Source organism: Pectinophora gossypiella, chromosome 12, assembly GCF_024362695.1.
Source record: "Pectinophora gossypiella chromosome 12, ilPecGoss1.1, whole genome shotgun sequence".
Classification (NCBI taxonomy): domain Eukaryota; kingdom Metazoa; phylum Arthropoda; class Insecta; order Lepidoptera; family Gelechiidae; genus Pectinophora; species Pectinophora gossypiella.
In genome coordinates this window covers 2,368,068-2,386,600 of record NC_065415.1, presented here as the reverse complement: position 1 = coordinate 2,386,600, position 18,533 = coordinate 2,368,068, and the positions used below count along the sequence as shown (strand labels likewise).

The 18,533-nt window shown below is 38.9% G+C and overlaps 1 protein-coding gene across 3 annotated transcripts in view; it reads right to left on the bottom strand.

Annotated features, from left to right (window-relative positions):
- Positions 1-18,533, bottom strand: part of LOC126371526 (max dimerization protein 4-like) — a 405,754-nt gene that overhangs the window by 22,762 nt on the left and 364,459 nt on the right. For all 3 annotated transcript variants that reach the window (XM_050016847.1, XM_050016848.1, XM_050016849.1), the window contains one exon: positions 6,796-7,030. In XM_050016847.1, coding sequence (XP_049872804.1) covers positions 6,796-7,030 — 235 coding nt within the window. The remainder of the gene's footprint in view (positions 1-6,795; positions 7,031-18,533) is intronic.

Sequence of the window (18,533 nt, the reverse complement as noted above, 5' to 3'; positions counted from 1 at the left end):
AACTGTGGAGCTTTGGTTTGAAAGTTTGGGAGCCTTGCACTGAATAAAACAAAGTCCCCGGTCGTTCGTCGTGGTCTTTGGACAAAAAAGTTTGTGAATCACTGGTCTAGATATAACCAAGACAAGGCCTGTCGTGTCAGAAGCACATTAAGGAAGCGATCGCCTATCATGTTGGGCCGTCGGTTCTCACTTTGTCCGCACTTTGCTGTATCGTGGGGATATTAATGTGATGATCACCGTTAGCACTGTTTACTGTTAGTTAGTGGAGTATCCGTGATAACCCTGCTCGAGGAACGCGTGAATTCAGGATAAAAACGACCTATTTCTCCCACCAGTTGTCGCTGCTGTTTAAGAACACTTTCTTAAATTTTGACAGCTCCCCACACTATTTGAGTAAACAAACATATTGCTTTGGTTATATTTTTACACTATAACCGTTTGCGCAGGGTTCAACTGCAAAATCATAGTGTTATATTTCCGTAAAGATCGGAAAGAAGAAAACTTAGAAAAACTTATTATCAATCAAAACTGCCCTTTTCCAACTGGCTGGTTTTCTTTTTAGTAACTCATCTTTCAGACGGGATACACTCCACGTTTTTGAGGAGCTCGGTGGCGCAGCGGTTAACGCGCTCGGTCTGCGATTGTTGAAGTAAAGCAACTTTCGCAAAGGCCCGTCATTGGATGGGTGACCCCAAAAAAAAAGTTTTCATCTCGAGCTCCTCCGTGCTTCGGAAGGCACGTTAAGCCGTTGGTGCCGGCTGCATTAGCAGTCGTTAATAACCATCAATCCGCACGGGGCCCGCGTGATGGTTTAAGGCCCGATCTCCCTACCCATCCATAGGGAAGGCCCGTGCCCCAGCAGTGGGGACGTTAATGGGCTGATGATGATGATGACACTCCACGTTGCTCCACATTTTAAAGCAATTTATTACAAATTTTAGCTGTACAGTATGGAGAACTGTCAAAATTTAGGAACACTCAACAGTGCTACCACATTTGAGCTTTACTTTTTATGTTGGCGGGGGAAAAGAGAAAATAAGGATGTATCAATTGCTCACGTTCAACTAGAAGGCGTTCGAATAAATACAGGGTGTTAGTGACATCGTAACGAATACTCAGGGGGATGATTCAGGCCATGATTCTGAGTTAATATCAAGTGGAATTTTTCGTCGCAAAATTCATGATATTTTTTTATTTTTTTTTAAATTATTTTCAATTCTATACTTTTGCGATGACAAATTCCACTTGATATTAACTCAGAATACTCAGCTGAATCATCCCCCTCAGTATTCGTTACGATGTCACTTACACCCCACACAAGTACATACGGTAGCCATACAAGTAGGTATGGATGTTAGTGACACCGTAACGAATACTGAGGAGGATGGTTCAGACCATGATTCTGAGTTGATATCAAGTGGAAATTTCAGTCTGAATATTCCTGAATATTTTTGTGTTTTTTTAAATTATTTTCAATTCCATCCTTTTGCGACGGAAAATTCCACTTGATATCATCTCAGAATCTTGGCCTCAATCATCCCTCAAAGTATTCGTTACGATGTCACTAACACCCTGTATATAAACCCATTCGACTTTATGAGATTGAATTCACTAGGCTTGGCTGGATAAATAGAGAGCCAAAATACATACATACACAAACTCACGCCTATTTCCCACCGGGGTAAGCAGAGACTATGGAATTCCATTGGCTTCGATCGTGACGACTTCGATTCCTACCAATTCATCAATTGTTTCATATACGTACGCCGGTTGAAAGTAGATTTTACTGAATCTTTTTTAAGGACGTCGCTAATTTGGTCAATGTACGTCCTTCTAGATCTTCCTCTGCCAGCCCAAATAAAATAATAATAATAGAGCCAAAATAATTATTATTAACGGCCTCTGTGGTCCAGTGGTTGAGCGTTGTGCTCACGATCCGGAGGTCTCGGGTTCGAATCCCGGTGGGGATAAATCACAAGAAATCACTTTGTGATCCCTAGTTTAGTTAGGACATTACAGGCTGATTACCTGATTGTCCAAAAAGTAAGACGATCCGTGCTTCGGAAGGCACGTTAAGCCGTTGGTCCCGGTTACTACATACTGATGTAAGTACGTAGTCGTTACATGAGTCATGTCAGGAGCCTTTGGAGGCTCTATAGTAACCCAGACACCACACGTGAGAAGAAGAAGACAGGTCCGTTTTTACAGAAGTGACACGAATAGTGGAGAGTAGTAGGAGAGAGGAGTGTATTTTATTTATTTGAATACTTGTTTTGTATGTGTGTGTATAGTCTATTAAAGAAAGAAAGAAAGAAACATTTATTACTTCCGGACACCACAGACACAGACAGACAGGTACATTACATTTAACACAGGACAGAAACCACACGGAAATCAATAAGTACATAACGTAACGTAGTATTATTTATTATTATAGTTTTCTTAGATTATGGTTAGGTATATTTTTAGTATATATGGATTATATTATATTGAGTATTTATTAATATATGTACGTATAGTATAGAGTATTTATTATATTAACTTTAGTTTTACTTTTAGGTATTTATTTATTTTTTGTTGCACCATCCCGCATCCAAGTGGTTTGTAAATGTTTGTTTCCTTTTGGTGGTTGCCTGGAAGAAATTTCTCTAGAACAATAAGGCAGCCCAAATTGTACTGTATTCATGTGTTATATCTGATTGTTGAAATTTAGTTTTGTGCAATAAAGTATATTTGATTTGATTTGATTTGAAGAGAAAACGTTCAGTATCATTGATATATTGATACGCCTTTAGTAATAAATACTGCAGCACACCCCTAATAGTAGCTTAGGGAAAAAATACAATAGAAATTTAAGCAAATTGGGTAACGAAACTCAGACAGCTCAGTCGAATTCGACGACCGACTCTAACCTCCCATGTAATCTAATTCACCAGCCAATTTCAATAGAATTGAATCTCCTTACGCGTCAAATGTCTATTAGAGTCTATTATAGTATTTAATTATTTTTATTTTTTTCCTTATAAAGATGAAAACAGGAGGGAAAAGTAAAGTACCTCGTCCGGAAAATGTTTAGCCTTTACCATAATATTATATACACCTTACTTTTTCGGGCAATCAGGTTATTTAACATGCAATGTCCTTAACAAAGGACCGTCTCACAGAGTGATTTCAACAATGTCCGCATCGGGAATCGAACCCGGACCTCAAGATCGTGAGCCCAATCCTTTAACCACTAGACTACGGAAGCTGGCAAATCTCCACTAGATAATAATAATAATAAATAAAACATTGTGTTGCACACAAAACAAAACATCTAGACTAAATTCTGCTCACAAAACAAAACATAAGTACTTACTAGACTAAATTCTGCTCACAAAACAAAACATAAGTACTTACTAGACTAAATTCTGCTCACAAAACAAAACATAATTGACTAAATTCTGCTCACAAAACAAAACATAAGTACTAGACTAAATTCTGCTCACAAAACAAAACATACTAGACTAAATTCTGTTTTTTTTATGTAGGTTTATTCGACAGACGCAATAAATAAAAGGTAGGAAACCTGTATGGGAGAAGCGGGCAGGAGGGATCCCGAGGGAACCTCCTTTGTTCGGCTCCTCGATATTAAGACATCACAGGAAAGAAGCAATGGACATAATACCACTCTTACAAAGAGGTCTTACTGACCCTCAATTGTTTGGTGATCGTTTATTTAAAAGTAGTTGCGTCTGTCTATTGATCGAAGACTGTGGAGAAGTATTTATGCATTTCACATAAACTAATGTCTGTTTCTGTTAAACTAATGTCTTAAAACAGTTGAAAGGCAAATTCTGAAAGTAATGTGAGTAAAGTGGGTAAATGAGTAAAGTGAGTGAGTCCGTGGTCTCTACCTACTATTTATAATCTGTATGGAATATTATTCTATCCTAGACACATCGAACTATGAATACACTGATAATTATTTTTCCGCTGTTATTCTGCTAATTGGCCACCTACGTCCAATAACAAGTTCAAGCGGTTATTTATAGACAATTTCCCTGAAAATAGACCGTATTCCGTGTTATTACGAACTTGCTTTTTCATACCAACAGCGCAGCGTATGCATTCATAAATTTGCATAAATGTTTGTTTATTCAACGCAATACCCTCCGTAGTTTTATTATTTTGGAATATGATACATTCTGTTCATATAAAAAAGGGAACCAATTTAGTGTTCGTATCCCTTTTCCGTTTCGTTCTTGCGTGGAGTAAAGTATATTTATCTATCTCGTTTCCTCTTGAGGTGTGTATTTGATTGCCAGCGATTGGCGGGGAGAGAAACAACTATTTATTATAAGCCTAATCACAGACTCTAATCCACACAATTTTTTTATTATATTATTAGTGCGAAAACTAAAGTCTGTCTGGTACATTTTCACGCTGTCATATGATGATAGCAAAACGGCTAGGCCACATATTTTGCCTAACGTGTAGAGTTTGTAAACTTAGGGTTTGTGTAGTTAAGACGTGTAGGGTTAGAGTTAGAAATGAGATTTGATAACTTTTTGTTATTGCGATTGACATGATTTCGTCTAATATATTTGTTCGGATTCTCTTTTCTCTAGACAACATTATTTCAGAAAATCATTTTCTTTTCATACAAAAATCCGCATAAATTTATGTACAAACTATTCCTTTGCCGTGAAAATTTAATTCCTTTTGCGTTGTTGCCAGCAAAAGAAAAAGCATTTTTATTTCTCCGCGATGTAAAAGGAAATTGATGTAATTAAAACATTTTCTTGAGGAAAGGAAGAGAAAATATATTTAAAAACAATATTTTTATATTTCTTATTCCGTCTTGATACGCTTCGACTCTTGCTTAGGAATTTTTGTGATAATGAGCGAAAAAAAGAAATAAAAAATACATTTCGTCGGTACTAAGCTAATTTCAGAGTTCTTAATAGGTAAGCCTTTCAAGAAAGGCTCTCAGTGAACCTATATCTTGTACTTGAATTTATAAAAAACACATAAATACGATAAGCTCACGATCTGGAGGTCCGGGTTTGATTTCCGATGGCGTCATAGTCGAAATTCCTTTGTGAGTCTGTTCTTTGTTTGGGTAGGAAATTGCAGGCTTGAATCAGCTGATTGTCCGAAAAATTTAGCTGATGGCACGTTAAGCCATTGGTCCTGGCCCAAACTCCACTAACCCGCAGCAGAGCATCGTGGTATAGTATGCTCCATATCAGCAGTGAGACGTATATATGAACACAATAGGCATAAAATAAACCTTAAAGGGATAATAAGTAGAAATACAAAACTAAAATGCCAAAACCTAAAATAGACATATGTTAAACAGGACTTCAATGCCAAACAATGTGGATCTGCCCATCCCATAACACATAATTGGTAAAATTGCAACCATTAACAAAGATTTACTTTTAAAAGCCCCGGCTCGTTAATCCAACTATACAGACAGGGTTGCATAATAGCCGTATGCAGTGTGCGTACAGCCTTAAGGGTATGTATAGTGCATAGTATGTATAGTGCACGGAACCCGGGACACGTTGTCGCGTCACTTCGCATATGCGATTAACGTAATGCAATCGCCGTCGGCCGCTACTTCAATTACACTCCCGTCCATACCCAACCCGACACACACGTAAGTGATACACACCGATACCTTCACACCCCACCCATCAGCCACGGGAAATTGGAAATTACCATGAAAGATTCTCATCACATCACAACCAGGGGAATGAATCCCGATCAACCTCCCCAGATATGCTCTGACGCCATTAAAATCCAAATTAGTGGAAAATTGAAAGTCACTATGAAAGCTTGTAGCGACAAAGCGTCTCAACTGAACCCGATTTAACTGGCGGCGCGGAAAAACGATTACCGTAGAGAACAAAACAAACACATAGGCAGTAATGCCCGCGTCTTATGAAGAGAGTGAGCCCTGAAATCTCCTATTTACCCTAAACATTCAATAGAGATGCAAATATTTATTTTTACGATCGTGACATCAGCATGCAAACGGCGGGTGCGGGCGGCCGGCGTTAGATCAACGTAAATACCGCCCTATGGCGAATTATACAGCCCGCAGCGAATAAACCCGCTTAATGAGACGACTAATCGCTCCAACAACTATTTATACGGTCAATAAAACCAGCATGTTTACCATATCAATCGTATGAACGGTGAGGGACGCGGGAGGGGCAAGTTTTTTCGGCCGGCTACCGACAATGGCTCAGAAATTTATGTGCGTCCGCCGTAAGGAATAAGTGTGCTTCTGACAGTTAAATTGCGAAAGTTAATGCATAAATAAAAGGTAACAATATAGGGCGAAGTCTATATCTTTGTTGGGCGTACAATGGTGCTCAGCGGGAGCCGACGGCCCAATTTAGCCATGTCTGTCAGAATGGAACTCCACATTGTGAGCGGACAATATTCCTACTAGGTTAATTCTGAACCGGGAACAATGTTCGAGTGACAGAAACACAGACGAACAGGCTTCACGAAGATTAATTAAATTCTAAACGTGTCTTAATGCTTTCCATTCGTCAGTTATGAATTTTAAATCATGACAAGTTGAATGGTTGTTTCAAGTCACACGTGAATTTTCGTTTTTTATTGCACTATAAAATCTGCTTCTTTAAATAAATATTTAAATAAATCTCTAGTTCCCATGCAATTAAAATAAAGAAATCAGGGGCCGTTGATTTTCCGTACCATGAGGGATCGGACATGTCGTCCGTCGGACATGAGGGAACGAGTCCAGAGAGAAAGAGAGAGAAAAGTACTCACCGCTCTCAGAGACGGAGGACGGCGATCTTTCGGCGGTCGACACCCCTGAGGAGGACTCGAGCGAGCTCAGGGAGTCTGCGCGCGTCGCGTGCGGCATCGAGCTCTCTGAGAGGCTGCGCGTGCTCACGTCGCGCGGCGTCGCTCGCAGCTGCGCCAGTCGCCGGCGCAGGTAGCGCTGTTCCCGCGCTAACTGTTCTTTGTGGCTCGAATGTCGCTTCTCTCTTTCTTCCAAACTCTGAAACAAGGGATGCTAGGTTAGATTTGTCTAACTGGTGGGAAAAAACCCCTCCCTATAAGTACCATAAAACACTCATGAATTTTGCGACGGAATATTCCACTTGATATTAACTCAATCATCAATTTCTTATAAGTAAAGTAAAAAAAAAAACAAAAAATAAATTGTAAACATCTTGTCTTTACATGGTAGATTCTTTGAAATAAGCAAGTACTTCAACTTAAGGTTGGATCTCACTCACTTCCGAATCGATCAGGAAAACGACTTGGGTTGGAATGAAATTAATTCCCTCTATTAAAGCTTTAGTTTCAGGATTGAGTGCCATGAATCTTCTTACAGCATTAAAAGTAAACGTTAAAAATCAAATGAAACGAAAAAGTCTTTACTAATTCCACCAGCTTCGTTAAATAATCGCTGACGAACGAATTTTAATAAATGTTACGTCTACTAACATTCCCTTTAAAACTTCGTAGTAAGCGATTTTAAATTATATTTCAGAGAAGCGAAGACGGGTAGTGCAAAAAATTTGATTAATAACCTAGAGTTCGTATGTGGAATAAAAACGGGATCAAACTAAAGTAAGTAGGTACCCTGAAAGTCATTCCTAGAACTAGCGAGACAATAACAAGCGCGTCTATTCTCTTTGTTCGCAGAAATTCGAACGCGGAGATTGGTCTAGTGAACCTTTATTTAGTCCAGGTTCGCTCGAGCAGAAAACTGGTTATATTTTCTCATTAGTGTTCGTGTAAAAAACCGGATCGTGTTCAAGAGCGACGGGCAAAATAAACAGCGATCATCCGTGGTAAGTAGATAGCTGCGGGAATTTGAGCGGTTTTTTTAAACGTCCGGCCGCGTCCACCGGGGGTGAGGGGGGGGGGGCGGGGGGGGGTACGGAGCTGGGGGTCACCCCCGCCTGACCCCCGACCCCCACATCACGCTATCGCCGCCGGCCGCAGATGAAATATCCTCTCATAAATCTGCCACGACTCACCGCGCGGACGCAGCGTCCTCCCGACTATTTTGTACGTGTGTGAAACGTTATTTTGAAACGGGAATGGAAGAATAATAAGGTAATAAAGTAGACGTTTTGTGCTGATGGTGTTTCGCTTCTCAGCGGGCTCGTAAATCTGAGTTGCTTAGTCAACAAGTCGACAGGGTTACCATTTGAATCGCGTTTGCCGCTTGTTTGCTTTTGGAATTGTGTCATAGTCAGGCGAAGGGTGACGGTTTAGGATTTCAACATTTTTAGAATTACCTCTGTAGTGAGCTTATGTTATGTTTAGAGCAGAATCAGAATTATTCACATTTCTTTTTACTAGTAGGAAATTGAAGGGGGTTTCTCAAAGTTGCACCAATCAGAAATCAAAATCATTTATTCAACGTAATTGTCGTAGATAAACATGTTAAAGGGCATTTTTTTTTAATCTACGTCATTTCTCAAGGTGTCATGGCTGAGGTGAAGAAATGACAAGAAACTGCAACCGAAACACATTTTACAAATCAATTTAGGTATACATTACAAGTTATTTAATAACTAGAGGGACACATTTAATACCAGGCATTTTTATTACTTAGGTAATCATTAATCTTATAATAAGCTTTTATATAACGACGTAAGTATTATAGGTTTGACTCGGACGCCTTTCGGCATGTAAGCTTAGTTTGAAGGTCAGTATGCAAAAGGTCCCAAGTTCAGTACCGGGCTAGCATTGGCACGGCGCTAACATAGTAAACTATCTGAAGGACGACCTAGTCTAGACATAGGTTGCGTAGATAATGTCTAACTTATACCCTAATAAAGTTCATTATTTCTGCTGTAATCCTATCGTGACACGGCCGCTGTGGTCTAGTGGTTGAGCGTTGAGCTCACGATCCGCAAGTACCGGATTCGAATCCCTGTAGGGACATATCACACAAATCACGTTGTGATCCCTAGTTTCGTTACATTGCAGGTTGATGACCCGATTGTTCAAAAGTAAGATGAACGATCCAGTCAAATTGTGATATTTGACTGACTCGGGAATCGAACCCGGACCTCCAGATCGTGAGCACTAAACCACGGAGGCTGTCAACATTAAATTTTATTGATTAAGTACAATATTTTTGTGGTGAAAAATACATTAGAATTATAATTATTAAACACATCAGCGGGCTTAGCACCGTAAGCACGCGACTCTCTCGCCGCGACAGAGATCACCTGTCTCTTTCTGGGCAGTACTGTGAGAGAGTGACAGGTGACGTACGCCGAGGCGAGAAAGAGTCGTGCGCTTACGGTGCTAAGCCCGCAGACTTACAAATTACGCAAAATGACATTTAAAAAAGAAAACTGGTCTGCGTGATGTCGCAATATGCGTCGCGCCGCGCCTGCGCTGCTACTGATTTCGGTGTGTTCAAGCCTTAAGTTCGACTAGGGCGGCGTGCGGCGGAATCAATACAAGGTTTTATGGTGCGAGGTGTCACGTACTACGGTTACGGTACGTATGTGTCGCGGGAATCACCGGTGACGTCACCACGGTTATTGCTACACGTAATCTGTTTTTTTAAGTGGCGGTTTTTACTTCTGTTTCTGTAAAAGTATACAGGGTGTTAGCGACATCGTAACGAAAACTTAAAGGGATGATTCAGATCATGATTCTGAGTTGATATCATGTGGAATTTTCCGTCGCAAAAATCAGTTCTTTTTTGTGTTTCGTTAAATTATTTCAATTCTATAAATTCAACGCAATTCTATTTGCGTGCGTGCGTGCGTGTGTGTGTGTGTGTAGTGTAATTTCTTAATGTCGCATTTCCAAATTCAAAAGAACGATATTTTGAGTTCGAATTTAGAACTAAAAAGAACAATAAAGAAATTTCATCATCATCAGCCGTATGACGCCCACTGCTGGGCAGAGGCAAAGAAATTTATTTTCTAAATTCAAATTCTGATACACAATTGCACACTAATAGAAACAACAATAAAGAACTGGCTTACGTTCCGAATTCAAATTCTGATACACACTAATAAAAACAACAATTAAGAACTTACTTAGTTCTGAATTTTAAATTCTGATAGACGTTAAATCTAATAATTGATGAACATGGAAGTTCGCATTCTATCATTATTATATTAGTGGAGCGAGGTTCATTATGCGGTGGATGTACTTCTAACTACCGTGAGATTATGTTTTGTTGGTTGTACCTATTTAATTACCAATGTACCTACTGACTCGACGTAATATAAATTCAGCAAAAGCAAACCGTAAAATATCCAATGAAACACAAAATAAACATGCAAATGACGGACCTGATGAATTTTAAACATTGTATTTCAGACAAGGGTGTATCGGTTGTAATTTAATTGGTTATTTGAAAAGTTTTCCAATCTGCATGAAGAATAACCAGCGGTATTTTCTCGGTAGCGGGACCTTCCTCGCGTAGCGATCAGATATCGCATGGCTGGTTGATTTTTGGGTCAGGTTGCCAGTATTGTAGCACGGTAAGAAATAGTTTTTTTTTTTTTTTTTTTTTATTTATTTGGATCAACCAACAATGATACAATATGGTTTAATAGTTAATATTACAATATTTGACTTGGTAATTGTACCACCAGCGGCGTTGACCGCATTTTACTAAATAAGTAAAGAGGAAGCAGATCGAACCTCACACTATTACAATAATTAATTAATACAAGAAAGAGAAAAATGTAACGAAATGTATCAATACAATAGACAATAAGTTTTAACTATTGCTTATTACTTAGTATTGATGAAGTAGAGTTAATTAGAGTAAATTACAAGATGATAGTATGATACTATAATACTATGATTGTACCAACAGTTGCGCACCCGCCCAGCCCTACGATAAAGGATTATCTTGGGATCAGTGTAAAACCACTGGACGGGTGCGTTTACCCCGACGACAGCATTACATGGAAGAAACAATAAAATAGTTACTTTTAAGTATTAAGTTGAGTCCCGTTCTCGGAGCCCTTCCAATAACATATGCCTAAAGGTACCAACTCGCAAATTTTGCATATCAAGATGACTGAAATGTATATTGTAAGTATTCACAATACGACACATGGGTGACCTTTTTCCAGAATTAGTACGGCAATGTTTATATGCAAACAGTTTATGAGTATTACGAACATGTGATCGTCGTGGTACATTATAGTGAAGCCCACCAATTAGGTCGATACAGTCATACTTATGATTATATGATTAGTTCGAAATTTGATTTTTTAACGACGTTGAAACTCATTATTTCATGATGACTAATTCGAAATTTGAACATATTTTTGATGACGTCACAACTCATTATTCCATACAAATATCATAGACACGTTTGTTTACATTTTTTGTAAAAGCATATCTAGGTTATCTACCCTATACTTCCTTATTCTATGCCTATACTCAGATCGTCACTTGTTTCATTCAAACCATATACTTACTAGAATAAGGTTTTAAAAGTTAATAAATTTACAAAAAAACCGTTGGTCCCGGTTACTACCTACTTGTTGTATGTCGCCATGTCAGGGCTCTTTAGCTGCTCAATAACCTTGACATCAGCGTTGGTTCATCCACCTTACAATCCACACCATGGTATAATAAAACAAGGTATGCTCAAAGTGACAGCTAACATTTCGAGGTTAGCCGCGCTGACGTCATCCCACCCTCAGTTGCCATTTTGTAAAAAATAAAATACCCACGACTAATGTTTTTAATTTGAAAGACAATTTTGAACTTTATGTTAAAGATTCACTTACAGTTTTAATATTTTTATGTATGTGTCAAGTGATAGTAATTAAGTACATTAGTCAGTAATTCGCTTAATTTTCAATAATAAAATTTTAGTCCTTGGAATGTTGGTGATACCAATTTATTGGTAACACTTACGTCATCAAACGGCTAGCAATGGCGGCTTTTCATAGGATTGAGCATACCTGTTTTTATACCATACTTACGACAGAAGCAGCATTATTTGAGGACTTGGGTAGTTTTTTAGGTCAAAGATAAATTATGAAATTCTGATTACTAAATAAAGATAAAAGTACAGGTGACAAAAAACGTTTTCTTTTTTCATTACTACTCAATTATGAATTTTAATAAAGAAAAATGTATAATGATAAATGCGACATTGTATCACGTTTTTCTATGACGTCACAGGTTGCACATAGTAATTTCGTGTTTTGACGTTTAGTAAAAAGTAACTGATTTGGCTAGTTGGAAATTAGCCTATTGCATCGCGCCGTGAGGAGGCTTGTGTAGAGTATATCTCGGCTTCTTCACAATGAGATGTTATTGTTACGTTGTTCTTCGACCAATCAGATGCAATCTTGCGATGTAGGTTTTATTTTTTAAATATAAATTGGTTCTTAGTTGTTATTCCTCGACCAATCAAAGGTCTACAATCTGTCGTTTGTTTCTTTTTGAACTAGCGACTCGACTAGGCTTTGCCTGAGTAAAATTTACCCTTTTTATATAATAGAATATAATAGAAATAGTTTATCATAAAAGAGCGCTACAGACAAAAAAAGACAATAACACCATATCAAATATCCATTTTGGAAAATTGCTTCTAAAATTATGCTGTGCAATATGCTATGTTAGCCCGAACAATGCAGATAATCATAAATATAATAACACGAATTAGTTATAATTACTGGTTACTAGCCCTAACACCTCCACCAACCCGCAGCGAAGCAGTGTGGTGGAGTATGCTCTTTGCCCCCTCCGGTTGATAGAGAGAAGGCTTGTGCTCAGAGAGAGTGAGACGTTATCAATATAATTACATGATTAATATTTACTTGCATTACATAGAATTACTTACATTGAAGTACAATGACCAAATTGGAGACTTCCTTAGAAAGATTCAGTACGATCTACTCTAAACCGGCGTGCGTGTATGAAACGATTGATGAATGTGGAGGAAGCAAGAAAAGTGTGTCAAGATTTAACCTGATGGAATTCCATAGTGTCTGCTTACCCCGGTGGGAAATAGGCGTGAGTTTATGTATGTATGTGTATTTCATAGAATTCGAGTCAAGTTAGATAATCTCTTTCCAATGGACATGAGCGATAACTGTACAGTCATGAGCAATATCATGTACCCACTTTAAAACCCTGTCGCTATATCATATTTGACACTTAATGAGACTTACGATCAAATTTGTCAAAAAAAGTTAATGTGACATGGTTTCAAAATGTATACATATCAGTACTCGGCAGCAGCTGATAATCAGCGCCATAATCTAGCTACAGCTAGGCTGTGGCATTTGCTGAGCTGCAGCCGTTTCGGCATTATTAATCATCATGGACACCCTACATTAATGATATGGCCAAACGTGGATGGAAATATCATTAAACGCTGACGTTTAAACGATATGGTCAGTTGAAGTTGGCCATTTCATGAAATACGACCATTTCATGAAATGGTCAATTCTATGATCTGGCCACGACATATATATATTATGTATCATCATCAACCCATTATCGTCCCCACTGCTGGGGCACGGGTCTTCCCTATGGATGGATAGGGAGATCGGGCCTTAAACCATCACGCGGGCCCAGTGCGGAGTGATGGTTATTAACGACTGTTAATGCAGCCGGGACCAACGGCTTAACGTGCCTTCCGAAGCACGGGGGAGCTCGAGATGAAAACTTTTTTTTTGTGGTCACCCATCATATGACTGGCCTTTGCGAAAGTTGCTTAACTTCAACAATCGCAGACCGAGCGCGTTTACCGCTGCGCCACCGAGCTCCTCAACTACCTTACCGACTTGGAATAACTACCATTTAACAATATGTAATTGTGTATTTTTTGCAGAATAAATATTTTCTTTCTATCTTTCTTAGTTGTGACCATACACTTCATTCATGCTCCGATCTACGAATAAATAATAAGGCTCCGATGATAGTGCTTGCTGTCTCTAAACTTGATTCTATAGCAAGACAAAAGTTAAATTTAAATTTGAACAAAACCGACATTTCTAAACATAAGAGACCATTATAAAGTTGTCTGGCAATACAACCCCTGTTGGTTTAAGTGGTGGACTTAATGAAAACGGCCGCAGGTACTGTGACTCGGCAGAACTGCTTGAGTAATGAGTTGACGAACTTACGAGTACATACTTCCATACTGTTTTATTATTACTACCTTTTTGCCCAACAATTGGGCTGTGAGCGCTTCCGAATACATCCCGCTCAGGGACGGTACTGAAAAGTCTCCTTAACAAGCGTAGTAAATTATCCCTTAGGAATAAGGCGAAAATCTACACGACTTGCATCCGTCCGATCATGACCTATGCAGGGGTAGTTTTCGCTCACGCGAGTCCTTCTCGAATACACCGCCTACAAGTAATACTCTAGTAGTAAGTAATAGCTCCGTGGTTCCTTCGCAATGAAATTCTGCACATTGACCTAGGTCTGCTAACCATTGCCCAATGGCTCAAATGAGCTTCAAAAGGTTTTTTCGATTCTGCTCCACACCACCGAAATCCCCTGGTAGTTGCGGTTTCCGAATACACCCCGCTTAGGGACGGTACTGAAACGTATCGGCGTCCGAAGGACGTAATATACGATCCTAACAACCCGATTACTCTAGCCATAGAGGCGGCCAATCAGCTCGCGACACCTAACACTTTAGAATCCTGATACCAACCCCGCCGGCGTGGTTGAAGATTCCCTCATTCAGCGCTTATCGTTATCGACCCACTAGGGTCGATGAATTCTTTCAAATATTCTTCCTCTCAGACAACGCCCTGAGCCGAGGTTCGCGCCCAACTGGGCACCCTCAGGCCTCTTGTCTTAAATTTTGTACCGGGTGAGAGCCCTCAACGCTCCCCATTTATCCGGCCAAGTAGTTAATGCCATCTGCGGCAAATATACGTGACATATTACGTCAAAAAAATAAATTCCAGGCTGTGAGTCCCAAAATAATATAAAAAATTCAAAAATATCTTTATTCAGTAGGTAACATATACCTATAAAAAATGAAAATTCTAATTTTATATTCAAATTTTAAGCGGATGCGCTTAAAACTACTTTCGGACCTTCAGATCTTTGGACTTTCGGATCGTGAGCCCAAGGATCAACTGCTCCACGGTGGCCGGATTCTACTTCTTATCGTTCATTAATATAAATGAAGGGTAGAATATACCTCAGTTCATGACCTCTGCGATGATGCGGCTGATACCAGTGTGTTGGAGTATGTAAAGTTAGAGTCGTGTCGTAAATCCGCGATTACTGCTCTTAATGAGCTCGCTCGGTTTGCCTTATAGGGTTGACACGTCTAATATCTGAATATATTTTTTTATTGGACGTAGGTAGGTCCTTCGCTGCACGTGTGTAAACCAATGATTTTCGAATTCACTTTTGAATAATAGATAAATATAAAGTGCTCAGAAGTGAAGGACAACATCGTAAAGAAATCCACTTTGAGAAACGCGTTTCGGAGGTATGTCACCTAATCTGTATTGGTCTGGTTTTAGCTTCGCGGGTTCGAAGGTCAGACAGTCGCTTCTGCAAAAAGCCGGACCTGTCAAGTCTTCAGGTTAAGAAAGCGGACTTCGTGAAAACGGTGCCTAAAGTTAGCCGTTGGTCCCGGTTACTACTTACTGATGTAAGTACGTAGTCGTTACTAGTCATTAGTAGTCGTTGAAGAATCAATTTTAAATGCAATCTTCTCTCGTGTGGGTTGTACGGATTACCAACCCCATCAACCCTGGTGTCAGAGTTATTATTAAGCCGCCATAGGTGCCTGACGTGACTCATGTAACGACTAACTTACTTACATCAGTAATCAGTAATGCAATTAAACGTTATCATTCAAATAATTTTCAATATCGATTATCATGGTTCTTTAGTCATAATGTTAACAGCCCTGCGCAGTCGTGTCGACTCGTCCCAAGCGGGCAGATAAGCCAGCTCGATTGCTTACAAGTTGTACCTACCACGAGTACACGTATTAACATGCACACACTCTATACATATGTCGCCGCTATATGAATATATCCTTAGGGATATAATTATATGCTGAACTGTAGGACTCACTAAATGTCAGGGGGATTAAAATGGCCACATCGATGCAATTCAACTAAGAAAGCAATATTGCTATTTGTCATTTGTTTGCAATGTCAAATTGCAATATTGCTTTCTTACCTTGTGACCTTTTTAACTCCCCAAATATGTTAGTGCAACAGGGTTCTACAGTGGGTACATAATATGGCTCACGACTGCACATTATTAAGGCTTTATCTAAATACAGTGTTAGTGACACCGTAACGAATACTGAGTGGGAGGGATGGTTCAGACCATGATTCTGAGTTAATATCAAGTGAAATTTTCCGTCGCAAAATTCATGTTTTTTTTAGTTTTATAAATTATTTTCAATTCTATACTTTTGCGATGGTATATTCCACTTGATATTAACTCAGAATAATGAGCGGAATCATCCCTGTCAGTATTCGTTACGATGTCACTTACACCCCGTACAAGTACATACGGTGGCAAAGTTTAGATGAAATTTTAAGTACTAAGGTTTCTCTCGAACAAAGTCGCGTGTAACATCTAGTGGTAACAAATCTACCGTTCTTTTTCCTTTCTTAAAACCCGTTAAAATCACGGAATCCCTCAGGATTTAATCTATAGCGATGGGGGCACCCGGAGTTATTCGTCGAGGCCAATTTATTCCGTCTTATTAATATGCAGGTCTAATTAAAAGGTTGGATAACGTACCAGTACCTTTACCAAGAAAGTTTGCTTTAAATATCGTAAATTCTATTGTCTTAGCGAAATAAAGGGTACTCTTCGACGAGAACTATGCGTTTCCTGAGCTTTATTTTCTCTTCAGCTTCATAATGTTTCTCCTCCTTTTCTTCCTTAGTATTATGTAGTAGTTTAAGTATTGATATTTATTTATTATAACAATTATTATGTGTATTAATTTTATGTAGTTTATGTACTCGTAAGTAAATCTATTTTTGTATTTTATGTTTAATGTCAAGTATTCTCATGCTGGACTATCCCGCTATATTATAAAATATTAAATATGTCCTATCCTCAACGGTTGCCTGTAAGAGATGGCTACTTAGCAATAAGGCCGCCTATTGTACTCTTTACATTTCTCTTTTGTTTTCTATTTTGTATTATTTATGTTATGGTCACGAGTACTATCATGTCATGTTAGAATCATAGCCAAGACATTCATCATATCCATGTAAGAACTTTAATACTAACATTTTTGCCAAACATAAACCTATTGTGTATGAAGCGATTGATGAATGTGGAGGAAGCAAGAGAAGTGTGTCAGGATCGAAGCAAATGGAATTCTATAGTCTCTGCTTACCCCGGTGGGAAATAGGCGTGAGTTTATGTATGTATGTATGTATAAACCTATTCCCAAAAAAAACTTCTTAGTATCAGTCCCGGCTATACAGGTTGTGAGAAGCTGCAGTAGTTTTAGGCGGATGAGACGTTCGTTATGTAAAATTGACGATTCAAAGTGTAACTATGTTACCTACTGAATAAAGATATTTTTGAATTTGAATTTGAATTTGAAGTCACTTTTACTGCACTTTCCCATATTACCCCAAAATTAAGTACATTAATCTCATTAAAACTTAGCATATTCCCAGGACTCTACAAAATTCCCCTCACTTTTGCACAAAATTGTGCAAAGTTTGCCAACCGCGGCAACACTGAGGGGGGAAAAGGGAAAATACCGCTGTACGTTACGCAGTGCGTTAATTTTAATATTTTACACTTGCAATAAAATAGAGCTCTAGAGATGAGTTTAAGTCACGTTCTCGAGATTGTAGGCTTTATGAAGTGGAGAAAAAAAAAATAGGGTAATTAAGAATAATAAAGGATGACCACGGAGGCCGTTACCACTCGCTTATTAACAACCTGTGTGGTCCAGTGGTCGAGCGTTGGACTCACGATCCGAAGGTCCCGGGTTCGAATCCCGATGGGGATATATCACTAAAATCACTTTGTGATTTCTAGCTTGAGAGTTTCGTAACCCTAAAAATAACAGAAAACATTCATGCCTTGGTAGCTATTTCTTACCCAATTTCTCTCCAACAATGCGGCTTCTGACACACGATTACCTACAAGGGTGGGTTGTAAGGGGAGGGGGGGGTTGCAGAAAGGTGGTGGGGGTAACGGGGGGATGCTTCACTAATTGAGTGTAAAGCAAACCAGTGTCATTTAGCCCGGGTGTTATTAAACTAAATTTGCTTCCATTGACGTCGAGTTTACGAGTATATACAGGGTGTTAGTGACATCGTAACGAAAACTTTGAGGGATGATATAGACCATGATTCTGAGTTGATATCAAGTGGAATTTTCCGTCGCAAAAGTATGGATAGAAAAATAATTAAAAAAAACACAAAAAAATTCATGAATTTTTTGACAGGAAATTCCACTTGATATCAACTCAGAATCATGGTCTGAATCATCTCCCTCAATATTCGTTACGGTGTCACTAACACCCATACCTACTTGTATGGCTACCGTATGTACTT